An 18,990-nucleotide genomic window follows, 5' to 3' on the forward strand; every position below is an offset into this window, starting at 1 on the left:
GACCCTCCCTGTTGGGCCAGGAGACCTGCGAATCCACTCTCAGCCCATCCCAACTGGTCCTGGGGACCACTGCTGCTACCTGCCACCGGCTGGCTGCTTGGGATGGGCAGAGAGGTGGCGCAAGCACAGCATCTTTGGCTAGAAGGATGTGGCCCAGAGGCCGTTTCCCAGAGGGTGGGGACATCCAGTGTTAACTCTGCACGGTGAGGAACAGGGCCTCCTCCTGCCCTTGCCACACCCACTCCCAAGACGCTGGGGGATGGGGCGCCCGGCTCATGGAGGGACTCACTTCTCCTGGAACTGGAGGAATCCGGGTTTGACCTGGGGCTTGGCATTCTCTAGAGAAGTCGTCGCCAAGGGTGAGGCGGGCAGGTGAGGCACTGATGCGGGAATCTGAGGCATCTGGGGTATGGTGGAAGCCAGCTGCTTCCAGGCGAGCAGGGTGGGGGTGGAGGGCACCGAGGCCGGGCTGGGAGCAGGTCCCTCCAGACAGGTCCCCGGGACTGTGGTGCCAGGAGGTGCCGGAGGGGGTGAGGGTGCCAAGGAAGGTTTGGTCTCAGCAACAGAGGCCGGGAAGGAAGCCTCTGAGCTTCCTTTCACTGTTCCGCCCTCCGTCCGGAAGTGGAAGCTGGAATGGGCAGGAGAGGTCACGTCAGGTGGGGAGCTAAGAGGCCGCTGCAGCCCAGCCCCTCCCTGGCTGCCGGTGCACAGGAGCTGCAGGCGTGGTGTGACCCCATCGCAAGACCAGGGCCCAGCACAGGGACCTCATGCTCAGCAAGCTCTCCGTGATCCCGCCAAGACAGGAAGCCTCAGAACAACTGCTGCGCCCTGGCTCTGGGCTTGGCCCTAACTCTGACTTCCTACCTGTGCCCTGCCTCTGTCCAGGCGGTAGCCTCCCTGGGTATGTGTGAGAGTAGCCCTGCCTCACGAAACCTGCTCTGACTATTCAGTAGGCTCCTGTGCAGGGCCAGCGGCTGGGACAAGATGCCCACGTGGTGAGAAAGGCCTGGGGTGGGGCTCAGGGCACAGAGATCTGTCTGGAAGGCTTACAGGTTTTGAGTCAGTTACAAGTAGTGGCCGGGCTCGCTGCTTTTAAACTCCATGGCATTCACAGATTCATTTTGCTGTTCTGGGTCAAAGGGACTCAAGATGTCACAGTGGAATGGGAAAGGCCTTTGCCCTGAGTCTCTACTGTGGGTCCACACTGAGTCTCTGGCCACTCTGCAGGGGCACCTAGGGCATGCTGCCAGCTCCACGGGTCCTGGCTTGGGAGCAGCTGGCGCTAGGGTATCCGGTGGGGCCCAGGCAGGGCTCTCTGGACACAGCTGGCTGGGGGCTAAGTGTGTGGAAGGAAGACCGGAAGCCCATCCTCCTTTGGGCACTTCCCTCCTGAGGAGCCAGCCGCTCTGTGGTCTGGTGGGAATTGCAACGGGCTGTGTGGTATCCAGCCCCACAGAGCCCTGAGCGAGAGATGACAGGGCCCCCAGGTCCCCACTCACTTTGCATGCTTGATGGCCCCGTCCAGGGTGCTGAAGAGTGCACCACACTCCTCCACCACGCAGTGGAAGTGTGCCTTGTGGAGGAAGTCACACTGGGCGTCGCAGAAGTCCTTGGTACCAAACCTAGCCACATGAGCCAGCAGGGAGGAGGCTCCAGTTAGAGAGGGGCTGCTGCTGGGGCCACCGCCAGCCCTCCCTCCCTCCCTGCTCTCGGGCAGCTCCTCACCTGCGTAGGTACCCTCTCCAGGGCTCTGAGAGCTTCTCCTGAACCACAGCCTTTGCAGCCTTGCCCAGGAAGGGCGAGGACTCCGCGGCGGGGCTCCCCTCTGCTTCTGTCTTGATGCTTAGCAGGCTACCGAGGCTGGGGTTGCCCTGAGACATCTGTGAAGACAGAGGCCAAGCTCGGCTCTGGGAGCCTCAGGACAGACACGCTGCTCTGTGACCACCAGAGCACTCCGGGCAGGGAGGAGGGAATCTGTGGCCCCCCTGGGCTGCAGCTAGAGAAAGGCCCTGCCTGGACAGCTGGGGGCCTGGCCTGAAGGCGCAGGGCCTCTCCAAGCAATCCTGTGCTGCTGGAGCGCTGCTCCCGCTGAGGCCGCCACTCAGGGTGCACACTGTGGCCCATCTTCCCCAGACTTCGTGGCTCCCTGGTTATTTTCCTGCCAGAAGGTTTTTCAAAGGAAGTGCAGGAGGAGGAGGGATGGGGGGAACCCCTATGAATTCCTTGAGAACCAGAGAAGGCGCACAAAGGAGGTGTGGGGAGGGAGGGAGACTCATGGGGTGAGAGCAGACAGGCTCGCTGCTGGGGAGGGGGGTCAGCCCACAGGCTCCCCAGGAAGGAAGAAGGCGTGCAGTGGGCAGTGGCCAGAGGAGTGAGAGCAAGCAGGAGAGGAGAGGAGGTAGCAGGCTCCTGCCTGCCAAGTGCCCAGCTGGGACCCACCCCACAAGGTCCAGCCTGGGCCAGCTCCCTCTTCAGCCCCATCACTGTGTACAGTAACCAAATTAATCTTGCTGCAGTCAAGTTTATCATGTGAAGGGGAAAAATATATTTGAGATGATGTATAATTTACAAAGACCCTGCATTATTTAAAATAAATATTCCAGAGCGACCTCTCCGGAAGGCGTCCGAGACCATTACTCAACCCGAAAAGTGGAAATTGATGCTGCTCCCACTTTAGTCCCCCCTCCCTGACCCCTTTTTAAACAAACAAAAAATATATAAAATAAATAAATAACATTAATAACTAAGGGTGAGAGAAGTTAGAGGGCTCCGGAAAAGCTTTTGGAGCCCTCCATCTGAAGGGAAAAAAAAGGTGTCAGAGGCTGGAATATATTTCTTCAGCCAGTTCATTAAATTAATTTGTAAGCAGTGGCTCTGAAATTATATTCGATGAAAAATGGCCTCAAAATTTAAATGGTACAAACTCATCTTATTAGAGGGAAAACATTAAAAAACAAACACATCCCCCCACCCCCCAGCACAGCTTTAATTTCTTGGGGTGGGGGAGCAGGAGGCGTGTGATGGATGGTTCTTACCTTATTCATAAGCGAGGATAAAAGAGATGAATTTGCCGGGGCTGCGTGGCCATCTGATTCATTACTAGAACACACAAACCAAGGGGCTTTCAGCTCCGACGTCCGTGGGACCAACCCAGAGCCTACCCGCCCCCAGCCCTGCCTGCTGCGGCTGCCTGGCAGGAGGTGGGCTTGGACAGGAGGGCGAGCTGAACCCCAGGGTCCAGCCCAGGGTGCTTATCAAGGGCTTCTCTCTCCAGCAGCACCTCACCTGGATTCCTTTACAGTCAGGTCTAGACTGCGGTCTTGGGAGGCCTCAAGGGGGCCTGGGGTGCCAGCGCTCTCACCCGGCTCCAGCTTTACCTGGGCTGGAGGGAACCTGGCAGGGGTGGCCTGCTGCCCGCTTCCTGCAGGAGAGGGGAGGGAAGATGGGGTCAGAGGGGCCCAGGATTCACACGGGCACAAACCCTATTCCCCACAAAAGGAGGGCAGTAGCCTGGTAGGCCAGGGGTCTGGGGAGGCCTCACTGCTGGTCAGCGGTTCTCCCTGCTGACGCGATCGCTTGAGACGCTTACCCCTGTGTGGCAATTCTTCAAGTGATAATTATTGCAAAATTATGTCAAAGTTGGCCTGGCTCAGGGCCTCCTGGAGAAGGGCGGGAGGCTGAGGAGGGGGCTGGGGCGGGTGCAGGGGCCCTTCGTTTTCCTCACCAACTGTCACAGTCGATTTGTGGGGCTGCCGTTTAAGCTTTTATTAAAGACTCTGTTAATGCTGAGGGAAAGTGGCAGATCTGGACAGAGCAGCCCCTCCTTGGTCCCTGGCCTGCTGTTGCCGGGGAGACAGCCTGCCTGCACTGAGCATGCCCAGAGAGGGCATCTGCTGTGTCAGGGCTACCGAGCTGACGGCCAATCAGCAAACTGTGTGACCTCGCCCGTCAAGCTGTCCAGGGCAGGGGCTCAAGGCCTGGCCAGGATGGGTCTGAGGGGGAGCTGGGTGGGAAGAGGCCGTAGGAAGCCGAGCAGATCAGGGGCAAAAGAAGCTGACAGGAAGGTGTCCACTGGGCCCAGCTCCACAATCCCCAAGTGACTGAAATATTAATCTGCCCCAAGGCGCTACAGCTGACAGGACTGCTTCAGACTGCAAGTGGCATTTTATTAAAAATACAGGAAAATGGCTCCCTCCCCTGCGCCTGACCTTTCTTTTGCGGGGGAGGGGAAGGAGACTTTTGTAGGAAAAAGAAAGTACTTGACAGCTTGGCCACTGAGCCCAGGGTGGCCTTGGAGGGCTCAGTTCTTGGTTGGGGGTGTGGCCAGGGAGTGGAAGGTGGGGCCTCCAAACTGCCCCCTGGGATCTGAGTGCCCCACCAGGGACCTGAAAGGGTTCTCAGCCCTCAGGAGTCCACACCCCCGCAGCTCCTGAAGTCATTTATCCCCAGTCACAGGAAAACCGGCCTGGCTCCCTATCCTCCAGGGCTGCAACTCTCAAGGAGGTATGGGCAGAGCCCCAAGCTGGGACGAAGGGACCCTCTGTCTGTCCTGGCCGGTTCCAAGATGGTCTCAAATGGGAGCAGAGTATCTGGACCTGGCAGCCAAGGTGCTGAGGACCGTCTCAACTTTGTCACTTTCAGCTGTGTGATGGGGACGGGCCACCCCACTGCTCCATCAGCACCACAGGACGGGGCTGGCTTCCACTTCCTCCTGCCTGTGTGTCCCCAGCACCCACTCAGTGGTAGCCCTAGGCAGGCACCCAGCAAGCACCAAGGGTTGTTGAGTGAATGAATGAGCCACCTCCTGGATGGAGCCGAACACTTCTCAAGGGCTCAACTAAGACAAATTCCCAGATGGGGAAGCAAGGGGAGAGGAGCCAGGGAAACCAGGAGAAAGAAGGAAGCAAGCAAAGGAGGAAGGAGGGGGCCACCCTGAAGCAAGCCAGTGCCAGACCAGAAGAAGCCACTCTTGGCCCCAGGCCACACTGTCCATCAGGGAGCACTGGCCAGTGCGCCTGCTTAGATGAATCACACTGCAACCCAGTGCCTCTTCACTCTGACCAGCTGGGCACTCCACAGCCACCTGGCTAGTGGCTGCCAAGCTGAAGAGCGTAGGGTGGGTTTTCCCCACGTAAGTTCTGCTGGGGGAAAGCTGCAGAGGTGTCCCTCGGCCTAGAGGGCTGTCCAGGTATGAGGTGCAGTCACCCTGCCACTGTGTTGGACCTGTCCCCCTCCAGGTCATCTGCAGGAGACTCAAGAGGAGAAGGGGGCCAGGGACAGCTCTCCTCAGGGACTCATCTGTGATGTGGGAGGTGAGAACACAGCGAGCCAACAGAATGCAGAGGAGCCCAGGAGGGAGGTTCCCGCCTCAGGAGAAACAGGCGAGAACTCCCTGGGCAGGGGCCCAGGTGGGGCTCTGAGGGGGAAATACACAGGAGGGAGGCAGAGACCAGGCAGAGAGGGGGCACTGCTTGGTGCAAGACTGGAGGGTGGAGATCAGACAGACGGCTCCCCCGCACCACCCTACTCTGCTCTGCAGCAGGAGTGCCGGGACGGAGCCTCTGGGACCCAGAAGGTGCTTGCTTCCTGGGCAGGGCCTGGCCTGCTCACCTGGGTCAAAGGTGGCAGAGGGCTTGAGGGCAGCTGCGGCCAATCTGGCCATCATGGGTGAGATGAGGCCCTTGCTCGCAGAGATTCTCTCCATGATGGAGGCAGGGGGCACCGGGACAGAGGTGGCAGTCACCAGGGCCGAATCTCCAGCTCCCGAAGCCACCAAGGTAGGTGTGTCGGGGGTTGCTGAGGCTGCTGCCCCAGATGACATGGCACCCAGGAGGCCAGGGGCACCCACAGGCAGGGAGGTGCTCCCACGGCCAGGAAGAAGGGGGAAGTAGGGTGCGGTGGTGGGCAGGCCCGAGTTGGAGAGGGCCAGTGCCAGGGGGATGGAGCCTGGCAGGCCCTGGGGCATCAGCCCCTGGATCTTGCTGCTAGGAGGCTTGGTGGCACTGGGCGTGCCCTCGGTGGTGGCAGCGGCAGTGGCCAGGGACGCAGAGGACTGTTGGCTGGTGGGGGAGGCGCTCAGGCTGGAGTTCTTGCTGCTCAGGGCAGAGAAGTCCACCAGGTCGTCGTTGCTGGACTCCTCGGGCTCCGTGTCCTTGGCGCCCAGCAGCGAGGGTGGCAGCCCCAGCACGCCCGAGGAGCGGACGTGGCGGCGCTCGTGCTTGCGCTTGTGCGAGGTCATCTGGCTGGTGGAGGTGAAGGTGAAGCCGCAGCCGGCGCGGATGCAGTGGAAGTGGTTGGTGGCCTTGCTGTACACGCAGCCCTCGTACCTGCACTCCTCGTACTTGTAGAACTTCTTGAACCCGTCCTTGGCGTAGGCGTCGTCCTTGATGTGATAGCTCTTGTGCTTCTCGATGTCACACTTGTTCTTGAAGGTGAACGTGCAGCCAGGACGCCTGGATGGGACATTGGGGGTCTGTCATGGGGCACTCAGGGGGCAGTCCCCGTGACAGAAAACTCAGTCTGGATACCAAACCAGGGCCTTAAGCAAGCTATCCCCTGCCCCTCCTCCAGCCTGGGGCGCCGGTGGCCGGCTGGCTCACCTGCAGTGGAAGTGCGTGGTCTTCTGTCCGTAGAACTGGCAGTCCGCCGTGCCGCAGTCCTCGGTGGCTCGGAAGCGCTGGAAGCCATCGTTGATGAGCTGGGTGTTCTTCTTGTGGAAGTTCTCGTGGGTCATCACGTCGGACGTGCTCGTGTACACCTTGTTGCAGCCCACCTGCAGCCAGGACGGCGGGCAGCCATCTGAGTCCTGGCACAGCTGGGCCGAGGTCTCCTCTCGGGACAGCTGACACCTCTATCCTCAGACTCCCCAGGTGTGCCTGGGCCGAGGCCTAAAGCCTCCAACCACCCCCACCCCCGCAGGCAGCACCTGGAACCTGCCCGAGGGCCAGGCTGTCTTCAGACCACGAGGCTTCGGGCCCAGAAGAAGGAGCCACGATCTTCAGGGGCTGGGTTTTATATCCCCATCTGTGGCCCTACCTCTGCAGTCCCCAGAGTTGACAGGGGCTGTGTCCTGGAGGTCACCTTAGCTCAGGGACTTGCTTAGTGGATGATTTCTGGGCACGGCCCCTCCCCCCGCACTGGGCCAGGCAGACAATGTTGCCATATTGAGTAAAAACCAGTGGCCTCTGAGCACCCTCGAAGGCTGGCCTGTGCCAGTGCCTGCACCGTCTCAGGCCCAGGGTGGCCCCCCTCCTCACACCCAGGTTGTTCCCCAGAGGCCATAACAACCCTTGACAAATATGGGGGAGGCAAGGAGGCTGCTATTTGCAACCCAAAGTCGCTCCTCCTGGGCCTGACACCTTGAAAAAGCCCAGACTCAGTGTGGCATTAAAACAAAGAATTAAACAAAAACCTCCTCAGGAATCATTTGCAATGCCGCTCTTGGTGTTAAAGCCTGAAAAATGTCGGTCTGTATAAACAGCTCACTGAATTTCCCCCACACCAAGTATGGCCACGGGGAAGGCCCCGCCTCGGCCACCAGACTCTGCTCCCTACTCCCCCAGAGCCTCCCTCAGCATGCCCAGTGGCTCTTGGCTCACCAGCTACCTCCACCCTGCACCCAGAGACCCTGCCCATGGCTGCTGTGGTGGGGGGCTTCAGGGCGAGGACGGGGAGGCGGGCACCTGCATGCAGTGGTAGTGGGTGCTCTTCCCGTTGAGGTGGCAGCCGTGATAGTAGACGCTGCAGTCGTCCAGGGGGCTGAAGCGCATGAAGCCGTGCTGCAGGGAGTTGTCCCGCTTCTTGTGCATGTTGTAGTGCCGGATCACGTCCTGCTTACTCGTGAACCTCTGCCAGGAAGAGTATCAAGCTGGCAGGAGCCCTCATCCCCACCCGTGTGCCAAGAAAGCCTGGACCAGGGGGCCGGCCTCAGGGTCCTCAGGTCACCTCGTAAACCTAACCCCGCCTGTGGTCAGGACAGCACAGACTGCCCAGCCAATTCCCTCAGCAGCAGGGATTCCAACAAGCCAGAAACCATAGACCCTCCCCTGGCCTCTCCCCAGCCTCCCAACAGCCACAGCCCAAGCAGAGGATGAACAGGGTGATCCCTGAGGGCAAGGGCTCTGACAGGTGACAGTACATTCTGCCCAATGCACCTGTGAGCAAAGCCAGGTGAGACCGAAGGAGCAGCCTATGCACACTGTCAATGCCACCTCTTTGATGGTTCTGCATTTGCAGGTCGTGGCCTTTACATAATGGCATTCTATCTGAACCTCAATTTCCATTTTGAAGTGGGGCAGTGATGCCAACCTTAGAAGGCCCCGTGAAGAGTTAGCTAGCTATGGTACACAGGCCGCCTGGAATGGGCCTTGGTCCACACTGGATTCCCAGCGAAGCTGCATGGGCATCATCACCACCAGGATGCCAATGGCTGCAGAACCTACTAGTGGCACAGGCTGGCAGTGGGTCCATACTCTCTGCCCACCCTAGTTAAGTTCAGGTGACCCATGGAGTACTAAGCACCTGCTGCCTCACTTCTAGCCAGAGCCGCTGTGCTGTGCAGTGGTGCATCTCGTACCTGGTAGTTGCACTCCGGGTCCAGGCAGTGGTAGTGCTCTCGGTACTGGTAGGCACAGTGGATGTGGCCACAGTGCTGACTGCCTGAAAACCTGAAGAGAAGAGGGGTCGGGTCAGGCCCCTTTCTGGGTGCCAGGCCCCATGAGGACTCCTCCAGGGCCTAAAACCTGAGCAGCCATCTCTGCCCAGGTTCTAGAGATGTGCTACTGGGTTTCTGTGGGCCTGGTTGGGGATATGGGGGACAGTGGTGAAGTGGAAGAGGTTTGGGAATGCCAGGGCCAGTGGCTAGGCCTGTCAGGAATCCCAGGTTCCTCAAGCTGCATCTTCCAGGTAGTGAGTGCCAGGTGAGGTAGAGGCCTGGCACCCAGATGGGGAGGAAGAAGCTAGGGCAGGCCACAAGCCACAGCCAGAGTAGACACAGACCAGGGAGGTGAGGAGGAGACCTGAAGTCCCCACAACTGCCTTTCCTACAGTTAGCTGCCTGACCGACACTATGCCCAGCTCTGTCCAGGGAGGAGGCCCTGGCTGGTGAACTGGGGCTCTGTTGCTGAGAGGTGTTAAAGGGCTCTCTCTGTTCTGGGCTTTTCCTGACACTTGAAATAGTCCAGAGTTATGAATTTTTAAAGCACAGCATCTGTTTGGCTTCCTGTGGCAGGGAGCTCGCTCTCCAGCCAAGTGCACAGCTAGGAGCCCCGTGCTGCCTGCATGCTGCCTGCCTCCAGGAAACCCCAGTCGCTCTCCAGACCTGACACTGCCGGGTGTGGCTCTTACAGCCTTGGTGAGGGCCAGCCCTGGGAGAGCAAACCATGACAGCGGCAGGGAAGATGTTTCCTCGGCCTGCCTGTGCCCCTCTGTGGATGACGTGATTGCAGGAGGGGAGAGAAACCCATGCCATGTATGGGGGGACCACTTGCAAATAAATATTTAAGCTGAAGTTGCCAACAGGGCCATCTGCTGAGGCACTAATAATAATGATAGCAACAGTAATAAAGAGAAGACCAAAGAGAGCAAAGGGGGAAAGACACTGGGACAGGAGAGGCAGAGAGGATGGGAGGGACCTGGAAGAGCCCAGAACGATGCCACCAGGGCACAGCCCCCACCATGTGCCACCTCACCAGGCAGCAACTGTGAGGGCCTGATGGAGGGGAATTTGCTGCCAATCCCGCTGCCTTTGGGATGGAGGGGATGGATCTGGAGTCAGGTGGTGTGAGGCCTTACCTGGGCAGCCCAGGGAGCCACACCCCTGCCCGAAACTGACAATTATGGTGGTCTGCATTCCACCTGGGGTCCACAGTGAAGGCCTGACGGAGGCCAGCTGTGGAGGGGGACCCTGAACTCATCTATGGCTGAGCCTTGCTGTGGGCTCCTTCTCACACCCTGGCCCTGGAGGTAGAAGCTGCTTAAGGATCATGTGGCCTGGACCACAGCAAAGAGGCAGGTCTGAGCTGGGCTCCTGGGACAGCTTCCATGGGGAGTTTAGGGAAAGAAGCAGGTGGAGGCTGGGAGGAGACAGTCTTGGCCCTAGTGGTAAAGGAGAGCAGGGATGGTCCCACAGTCCCTGGGCATTCCTGGCCCCCCACCTTCTCTCCACATAGTCTCCTCCCCAGGGGCCTACCTGGCAATATATTTCTGGTAAATGTTTACATCTTCGGTGACAGCTGGTTTATCTGTGGGCAATCCGTTCCTGGTGAGACACACGGGACACAGCCGATCAGCCGCAGGCCCAAGAGCTGGTGGGGAGCTCCCTGCCCTGGCTCTCGCCTTTCTTGCCTTGGCTGAGAGTTCCGAGGCACACGGGTAGGACTAAGAAAGTCCCTTGGCAGAAGCCTGGCAGAGGTTCAATTAGCCCAGCTAAGGAGGGCTGGGCCACCCCAGGCAGGCAGGGCCGGAGGTCTGCACCTCAGGCCCAGCTAGGCCTAGAGTCTGTCTGGGTGGAAGGTCCCTGGAGCCAGGGCCTGACCCCCGGCACAGAGGGAGAATCAAAAGGTGAGGGCTGAGAAGCATCAGGAATCCCAGGGAGGAAAAGGGGAAGGAAGGGCAGCACATCAGCCTCAAGTCAGGGGGCACTGCCTGCATCTGCCTGGGTTCACAGCCACCAGGGTGGAGTGCAGATAAGGGCTTTGGGATGGGTCTTGTTCTGCCTCAGGCCCCCACCATATTACTGGCAGGGCCAGTGCCCTGTCCCTGAATTAAGGCTGAAAAGGCCTTCTTCTTTCTGCCTCCTCCAAGACCCAGGCTCTGAACCCAGGCACCAGGGCCACTGCAGAAACCCCAGCAGCCTCACCCCCAGATGGGGCTTTCTCAGCCGACCACAGCTCTAGTGGCAGCAGGCAAAGGAAGCCAGTGGTGGCAACCAGGGGTTATGGCACTCGCTGGCACTCACGTCAGCAGGTACGCAGTGCACACCAGCGCCTGCTGTGTGAGCATGTGAGGCTCTGCAGCAAGGGGTGGAGGTGCAGGGCCAGGAACCGTGCACGAGCTGGAAGGGCCCCCGGAGTGAGCACGCAGTGAGTGAGCACGCTGCGTGTGTGAGCATGAGCATGAGAGTCGACTGAGCCCGGGTCTGGGCGTACAAATGGGTGTCCTGCCTCAGGGCTTGGGGTGCAGTGGGATGGGGAGTGCCTTACTTGACAGTGGAGACGGTCCCCGTGGTGATGGAGTCTGTTTTGGAGAAGGTAGACTTCAGGTACTCGGGAGTATTGAAGGACAGGGAGGCAGGTGGCTCGGGCCCCGGCCCGGGGGCACTGGGAGCAGTGGGCACACTGGCGAGGGGTGCAGGAGCCAGGCTGGGGGTGGGCGGAACCTTGGCGGGGCCTGGCTTCTGGATGCCCCGGACGTCATACTTGGAGGGGCGCCCCACCTTGCCTGTCTTGAAGGCGATGGCCCCGCCCATGTCGGGGCTGCCCTCCCCGGGTTTGAAGAGGTGCAGGTACTTGACGTTCTCCAGGTCATACTTGGACGGCTTCTTGTAGGCACTCCCATTCTGAGGGCGCAGGTTCTCACTGGTCTTCAGTTTTTGAATGAAAAAATCATACTTGGAGGCCCGGGCCACCAGGTTCTGCATTTGGACACTGCTGTGTGATGGCAGGGGCAAGATGGTGGCCTTGGTCTCCAGGTGGGTGGTGTTGCTGGGCAGCCGCAGGCCGGGCAGAGGGCCCACCATCTCCTTGCCTGCCCGCTCCTCAGCCTTGGTGCCATGGGCTGGCCAGGAGAGCTGCTCGCCGGCCTTGAGCTTGCGGATGTACTCCTCATACTTGGAGAAGCGCGCCCGCTTGCTGAGGCTTTCCTCAGAGGTGGGTAACATGGAAGAGGGGGTCGCCTCAGCGGGGGAGCCCGCATGCAGCTTCTCAAAGCTAATCTTCCTGGCCAGTTCATCCCTCGTGTTCTGGTCATCATAGCCAAACATGCCCAGGAACTCCGTCATGGTGGAGGCCGCATAGTCCCTTAGCGAGGAGGCCTCTCCTACAAGGAGGAGGGGGTGGTCACCTCTGGGAGGAATCGGGGGTGGGGAAGGGCCAAGAGGCCCCCCACTGCGAGCCCCCACCACAGAGAGGGGCCTGTGTGGGGAGGGGCAGAGCAGGACATGATCTATGGACATTCGGCCCACTTGTTAGGTTTTACGACTCTTAAATTAATTTGTTTTAAAAAAAAGTAATTAATACTGGGGTAAAATAAAACGAGTTCATCAATGCCAGGAAAATCAATTTCCTAAATGTTCTGGCCGATGGCTTTTCAGTACATTAAACAAAGTTTCATAAATGTCTCCGCTCTCTCGCCTTGGCCTAATATGAAAGAGAAGTCATCTTACTGGAAGGAAGGCCAAATCCCAACCTGCCTCCGGAGGTGGGGGCAGTAGTTACAGGCACAGGGACAGGTAGGGATGTGGATGGTGACTGGACAGTCAGGAGAGATCCCAGAAGCTGAGAGAGATGCTCTGGGTGGGGTTGGGGTGAACCTGGCATGGTGAACTGCCCTGAGCCCCACAAATGGATCTCGTTGGCTGATGAGGGCCTTGCCCCATGATGCCTCATGACCTGGCTTCCCAGCCTCCCCCCAACCACAGAACTGAGCAGGGCAGGGACTGTGCCAACGTGCCCACACAAACTCACGTAGGGCCCCTCCTCCAGCCAAGATTTACCACACGGAGCACACTAAGGTGGGTCACCTGGGAGAGCAAGGACCAGGGCAGGTGGGAGCAGCCAGCACTGTAGGCCCAGGGTAGCAGGCCTGGGCTGGGCACATCCATCCTCCCCACTGTCTGCACCTAAGGCACACTGAACCCTGGAGGGACCTCCCCACAGTGACATGTACACTCCCCCTCCCCCATGTTCACACCACATGCACGCTCACACACATGCACACACCACACTCACACATGTGCTCACACACATGGACTCACAAGCTCACGTTCGTAGCTGCTTTTCCCAACTCTGCAGATACAGCCAGCTCCCCAGGACAAGTCTTAGGCCAACGTGGCCCTTTCTAATGTGCCTTCTACACACAGCCTTTCGGCCTGGCAGACAGGCGGTCTCCAACGTGTGAGAGGGTGCTCATTCTTCCACTTACGGCAGGTTGCGCCCTCCATCAGGGTTGGGCACATACTGACAAGTGAGACACACAGTCCAGGGGACACAGTGTTCTCTACTCAGCTTGAGCCTGCCCACCTGGGCACACTCATAGTAGCAGGACCCAGACTGTGGGTCCTGACAGTACAGCTTAAGGAAGGCATGCCAGCGGGGATTCCTCCCAACCGCACCCAAACCTGCCAGGCCTGAGGTGCTCTGAGCACAAATGGAAGGGGCAGAGGGAGTCCAAAGGAGCAGAGCAGGCAGGGCCTGGCAGGAGAGAAAACCCAGCAGAATGAGGAAGGAGGTGTTCTCAGCTTCTGGGGAGGACTGGGAGCCCACTAGCTAAGGAGGAGAGGGTCACAGGCAGCTCCCTGGCACCCAGGCTGGGCAGAGTGACTCAAGGAACCCTCAGACAGCTGTTCCCCTGGCAGGGCAGGTGGGTCAGCCACAGTCTGGAACACCAGCCACAGAGGATGGGGGCCTGGCCTGGGAGGAGTGGGCTCTGGCTGCTGGATACAGTGGCTCAGGGACCAGGGAAAGGGGCTAAAAATAGCTGGAGGCAGCTGAACCCTCACTATATATGGCAGGGAAACCGAAGGCTCTGAAGGGCAGGCAACTTGGAGCAGGGAGGGGGCCAGGCAGGGTCCTAGAGGCAGTTCCAGAGCCCTGCATTCCTGACCCCCAGGCCCAGAGAGGTTGGCCTGGGGAGCCAAGGCCACGGAAGGTAGCTGGGGCTCCACTGGCTCCCTAGCCACCTGGGGCTGAGGGAAGCAGAGCTCAGGCCACGAGGCGCAGGGCAGTTCGATCTCTGCCTCCTGCCTTTCCAGCTCCTCTCCCAGGAAGGGAGGATTCAGGAGGTGAGGCCTCCTCTAGCCCCTCCACTGTGGGCAGAGCCGAGTGTAGACAGTGTCAGAGGGACAGCAGCAAGGGCTGCTGTCCCTTTTCTCTCCTCAGGCCTAGCACAATCACCTTGTGTCTGGCAACGGCAAGGGCTTTCCTATCAGAGGAAACTGAAGGTCACACTCTTCCTCATTGATCTTGCAATGTTTGTTAATTACTCTGTCACTGATGTGGCGAAGGATAATTAAACAGCTCTGTTTATATCTTATATGCATAATTATGTGGCTGTGCAGGGCTCCCCGCACAGGGAGGAGATGCGCCCCTCGCCGCAGGGGGGACAGGGACAGGGGAGAGGCAGGGGAGGCGTGCAGCTCCAGGCACCAACCTGGGAGGAGGCTGGGGTGAGAGTAAAGGCCAGACCTAGTTCTAGCGGGGGGCCCCTCTCCTGCCGTAAACCCCAGGCTGGTCCTCTCCTGAGCAGAAAGAGCTGGAGACTGCTCTAAGTCCCAAGGACATGTGGACACTAGAGAAGCCAGGCCTTGGCCATCTCATGGGAAGAGGTCAGCGAGAGGACCATGTTGGGGTGGCTGGGTGTAAGGGGATCTTCTGGCTGGGCCTGGCCAGCCTCACGGGCCTGAGTTCCCATCTAGGAGGGCCAGGGGCAGTGACGTAGGGAAGGAGAATGCTGGGGCACAGGCAGGGGGCAAAGCCTTTTCTAGGATCCTCAGAGAAGTCTCTCGGAGCGAGAGTGCTTGCAGCTGGCAGCTCACGGGGTTCATGTTGCTGCCCCACCACAACCACTGCTCCCCACACTGGTGGTCAGGGACCCTGGTCCCCCAGAAGGCTCATTCCTATTGATTCCCACCCACCCACCATCTGTCCATTCCTCTGTATGTCTGGCCATCCGTCCATCTGTCCCTCCACCGGTTGTTTTTTAAGGACCCACTGTGTGCTGGGCAGTCCCCCCTGCCCCCTCACACTCCTGGAAAGCTGCCTTCTCAGTCCCTTTACTCTGCCCCCACCCCCAGAGTTCTCACTGGACATGATGCTGGTGCTTGGGGCAGGAATGAAGAGGAGGCAGGTGGGCACCTGGACACGTGGACCTTCCTTCCTGGGTCACCCCACAGTGTAGCACCCTTTCCCAGCCTCCACCTGCCTCTTAAAGGCCAGACACCCACCTGAAGCTTGCTTGATGCCGGGGCTACTGTCGCCCTTTGAGGCTGCCCCATCTGAGTCCTTCTCTGGGACACTGCCATCCTTGGAGGGCTCTTCCGCGTGGTCTTCCTCATCGCTGCAGCCCTGAGGCTGGACCATGTAGACACCCTCGGGAGGCAGCTCCAGGCCCTCGCGGGTGATCCGCCCCAGCACGGGTGCAGGTGCCGGCTCCTCGCTGTACTCCCCATTGACCCACTTCTCAATCACTGCCCGCCTCTTGTCTTCTTCACTGCATGGGGCCCGAGCCACCCCAGACTCAGGGCCACTGCGCTCTTTGTCCCGGGGCCTCAGCGGGCTGTCCTCCGCCTGGGAGCCAGCCTCTGCTCCCTTCTCCACCACCACTTGGCGACTCAGCTTGGCACAGATGGCGTTGAGCTTGAGGCCGCCTTTGCGCTTGGCCGCCATGGCCGGTTTGCCTGCAGGTGGGTCAGTGCACCGGGTGCCTTCAGCTGTAGGGATGGAGGGACACAGAGGTGAGGGGCCACATGCCAAGCACAGCTACCCCTGAACGACCCTGTACCCCCAAGTCAGTCTCCCCAGGTGATCACAGATCCATCATGCTGTCCTGAAGTGGCCTAGCATTGCTCATCTCCCCTCTGGACTGGGAGCTCAAGGGCTGGGCTAGCCAGTCACTCCATCCCCAGAGCCTGCACAGTGCCTGGCATGGAGTAGGTGGTTCAAAATGGATGAAAGAAAGGCTCTTCAAATACAAGTCTTCTTCCTAGCACCTGGTACCTGGAAGCATTTTCTAGGCTTGTTTGGCCCTAAATAGCTCCTGAGAGGTGGTATGACTTGTGTCATTCAGAACCCCGAGCACAGGCAGATGAGGGGCTGGTGGTGAGGGTAGCTGGCAAAGGAAGCACTGCACTGCTGGTGGCCTGGCTCTACCTCACCACAGGTCCCTGGGGAGGAGTCAGCTGACAACCAGCTTCTAGCCTGTGTCAACCTTTTACCCTGCTGTCCCAGTAAGCACCTGGATGGCACTGTCCCCACCTGAGCATCTTATCCCCTGGCAGCACCTCTGCCAGGCCCAGTCCATAGGCCTCACCAATTCCAGTGTCTGCTCTCAGGACAGCAGAGCTCTTCTCCTTGGCTCCCAGCTACTCAGGACCACCGCCCCCCACCCCCACCCCCACCAAAAAAAAAGCCTCTGTTTTTTTCTCAGTCACCTGCCCTGTGAGGGTCTTCCTGGCCCTTCTTTCCAGCCTCACTGGGCCTCTGGCCATTTCCTATTGCTGTTCCACAGAGATCCTCGCAGCCCCTCCTACAGTCTCTTATCCCAGCACCACACTCCTCCTCCTCCAATTCCTGTGGCCCACTCCTATATCCTGGGAAGGTCTAGCCTAGGAGCCCCAGCTGGGACAGGCTTGGATTGCTTAGGTTCCTCATGGAAAGCCCAGAAACTGCAGTTAAAGGGCTTAATTTCTGATTCCTGATGTGACAGCACATAGGCAGCTAGAAACCAAACCTTGTCAGGGGACAGAAGGTCCTGAGGGCAGGTGGCCAGGAAGGCCTACAAGGCTGGACATATGCACGAATGACGCCACACATCTGTCTAGCCGTCCATCCATCTAGTGTACTGCCATGTGCCACACCCCATGGTGGATCAGGGGACAAGGCAATGGCCATGTGACAGACTCAGTTCATACTCGATTTGTGCATAGGGAGGTCCCTGTCAAAGAGTGCTCCCCCAGGCCTTAGCCAAGGAAATGGGCATGTCTCATATAGGTCTGAAGGCTGGGGGGCAGGAGGGCTTTGTGCCTTAGCTCCATGGATCAAACACCATGAGCCAGGAGTGGTGGTGCGTGCCTGAAATCCCGGCAGCTTGGGAGGCTGAGGCAAGAGGATGGCAAGTTCAAAACCAGCAACTTTAGCAAGGTCCCAAGCAACTCAGTGAGACCCTATCTCTAAATAAAATATAAAAAGGAGCTAGGGATGTGGCTCAGTGGTTAAGCGCTCCTGGGTTTAATCCCTGGTACCAAAACAAAACAAAAGCCCACCATGAAATCCACATCCTGGAGAGCCCACAAAGAAGCCACACCTGTGTCTGCCCAAGGGCCTCATCCCACAGGTCGACCTGATTTCTATGCACAAATAATAGTCCCTTGATATATACATGCCCTGTGGCTGCAGATCCTGCCTTATCACCAGCTGCTGAATGTGTGGCCTTGCTTGGGGACTGTCAGAGAAAGGTCTGCTCAGCCAGTTCCCAGTCCTGTGGCTCTGGCTCCAGGGCCTTGGACCCTGGCCAAGCCAGATGCCCACAAACTCATGTTTGTCCACAGCTCCAAGTCTGTGCTGCTTGCACCCAAATCCCTATGTATGCACACTAGGTTCCTCTCAAAGTTCAGCTTCAGGGCCCCTAATCACAACCCCACCCAGTTCAACTGCTGGGCAGGCCAGCAGGGTCTGTGACACCACATTTCCTCCAACAGCCTCAAGGGGAGCAGCCTCACCTGGTCCTCCTTGTCCCTTGCCCTGGACGGGGAAGAAAAGAGCGGGAGTGAGGAGCCTGCTCTATTTTTACCAAGAGGTAAGCAGCCAAGTGTGTATGGCAGACGGCAAATGAATCTATAAATATTTATCCCAAGGAAGAGGGAAGCAGAAGCTCCCAAGGCTGCACTTGCTGCTAGTGACACCCCCCCCCCCAGGGCTCCCACCCATCCTGGAGCCTCCCTGAACTTCGGCTCACCCAACCCAGCCCACCTTCTCCCCATCTCAGCCATGTGCCCCTTCAGTCCCAGCCTGGGCCCCCACCAGCTGTGATGCAGCTGTGCACCAGGCCCACCTCCAGCCCCCAGGCCCCTTTGCTCCTGCTGACTCCCTCTACACCTGCCCTCCAGCTGCTGTTCTGACCCAACCCACCTGCATTCCAGATGTTGCCCTCCCTCTGACTCTACTTTGGTCCCAAGGGTGGAGGTGGAGACGGCACCTGGGCCTGGGACACGGGCAAGAGGCAGAGGCAGGGCTGATGGTTGTCAGTGCCAATGTGTGCAAGGCTGGGATGGCAGGAGGAGGGCATGTATGAACTGAGGGCTGAGCTGCTGCCCTGTGCCTTCCGGCCCACCCCGTGGGGCCTTGCTGCTGGCCCCTCCATCAAAGGCCCTGGGACCTCCAGACTACCCACCCCCATGGTCTGACCCCAGACTCCTGTCCATGTAAACATTCCTCTGACTTTCTTCCCTAAAATATAAACGGCGTGGCCAGGCCTCAATGGAAGGAAGCCATCAGTCCCCGGCCCTGTCACTGCCCCTTTCATCTCCTTCCCGCCACCAGCCTGCCCGCTGCTCTATTTACACTGGACACTTCCTCTGGGAACAATACTGCCCAGGAGGCAGGCTTGGGCAGGAGGGTGGGAAGGCAAGGGGACTCCTGTTCTGCTCCCCCAGGGACCAGCAGACTGGGGGGACAGAGGCAGGAGGGGCAGCTGAGGTGGGCCCAGCAAAGCACCTACTCTGCTCCTGGCCCCAGTGGCTCTGAACCCCAGAAGGCACAGCTCAGGTTACAGTCTGGCCCCTGGGTCAGAGTCAGGAGCATGTAGCCTGGCTCTACCCCTGGGAGCTACCGGCCCCGGCAAGCTATCTCTCATGGAAGGGCTGCCGGGCTACAAGGTGAGAAGGTGCCTCCTTGGGCAAAGCACAGGGCCTGGCAAGGAAGGACCTGGGAAAAGACAGCTGAGCCCAGGAGGAGAACGACAGGCAGATGTGGTGCCATGTCTGGCCCAAGATTCCAAGATAAGGAATTCTCACCTGGCCCAGAAGAGGGAAGAGGGAAAGGAGAGGCAGGAGGCCTG

At 59.1% G+C, this 18,990-nt stretch overlaps 1 protein-coding gene across 4 annotated transcripts in view; it reads right to left on the minus strand.

Annotated features, from left to right (window-relative positions):
• Casz1 (castor zinc finger 1) overlaps positions 1-18,990 on the minus strand; it is a 142,873-nt gene that overhangs the window by 10,128 nt on the left and 113,755 nt on the right. For 3 of the 4 annotated variants that reach the window (XM_078025275.1, XM_078025273.1, XM_078025272.1), the window contains 12 exons: positions 15,161-15,646; positions 11,202-12,036; positions 10,190-10,258; positions 8,576-8,666; positions 7,683-7,847; positions 6,600-6,772; positions 5,611-6,452; positions 3,286-3,421; positions 3,036-3,099; positions 1,726-1,880; positions 1,500-1,622; positions 290-628 (listed from right to left, as the gene is read on the minus strand). In XM_078025275.1, the coding sequence (XP_077881401.1) occupies positions 290-628; positions 1,500-1,622; positions 1,726-1,880; positions 3,036-3,099; positions 3,286-3,421; positions 5,611-6,452; positions 6,600-6,772; positions 7,683-7,847; positions 8,576-8,666; positions 10,190-10,258; positions 11,202-12,036; positions 15,161-15,646 (3,478 nt within the window). Of the gene's footprint in view, positions 1-289; positions 629-1,499; positions 1,623-1,725; positions 1,881-3,035; positions 3,100-3,285; positions 3,422-5,610; positions 6,453-6,599; positions 6,773-7,682; positions 7,848-8,575; positions 8,667-10,189; positions 10,259-11,201; positions 12,037-15,160; positions 15,647-17,653; positions 17,676-18,990 lie in introns of all 4 variants that reach the window. The other variant, XM_078025274.1, reaches the window with a different exon arrangement.

This window comes from Ictidomys tridecemlineatus, chromosome 11 (assembly GCF_052094955.1).
Source record: "Ictidomys tridecemlineatus isolate mIctTri1 chromosome 11, mIctTri1.hap1, whole genome shotgun sequence".
NCBI lineage: Eukaryota > Metazoa > Chordata > Mammalia > Rodentia > Sciuridae > Ictidomys > Ictidomys tridecemlineatus.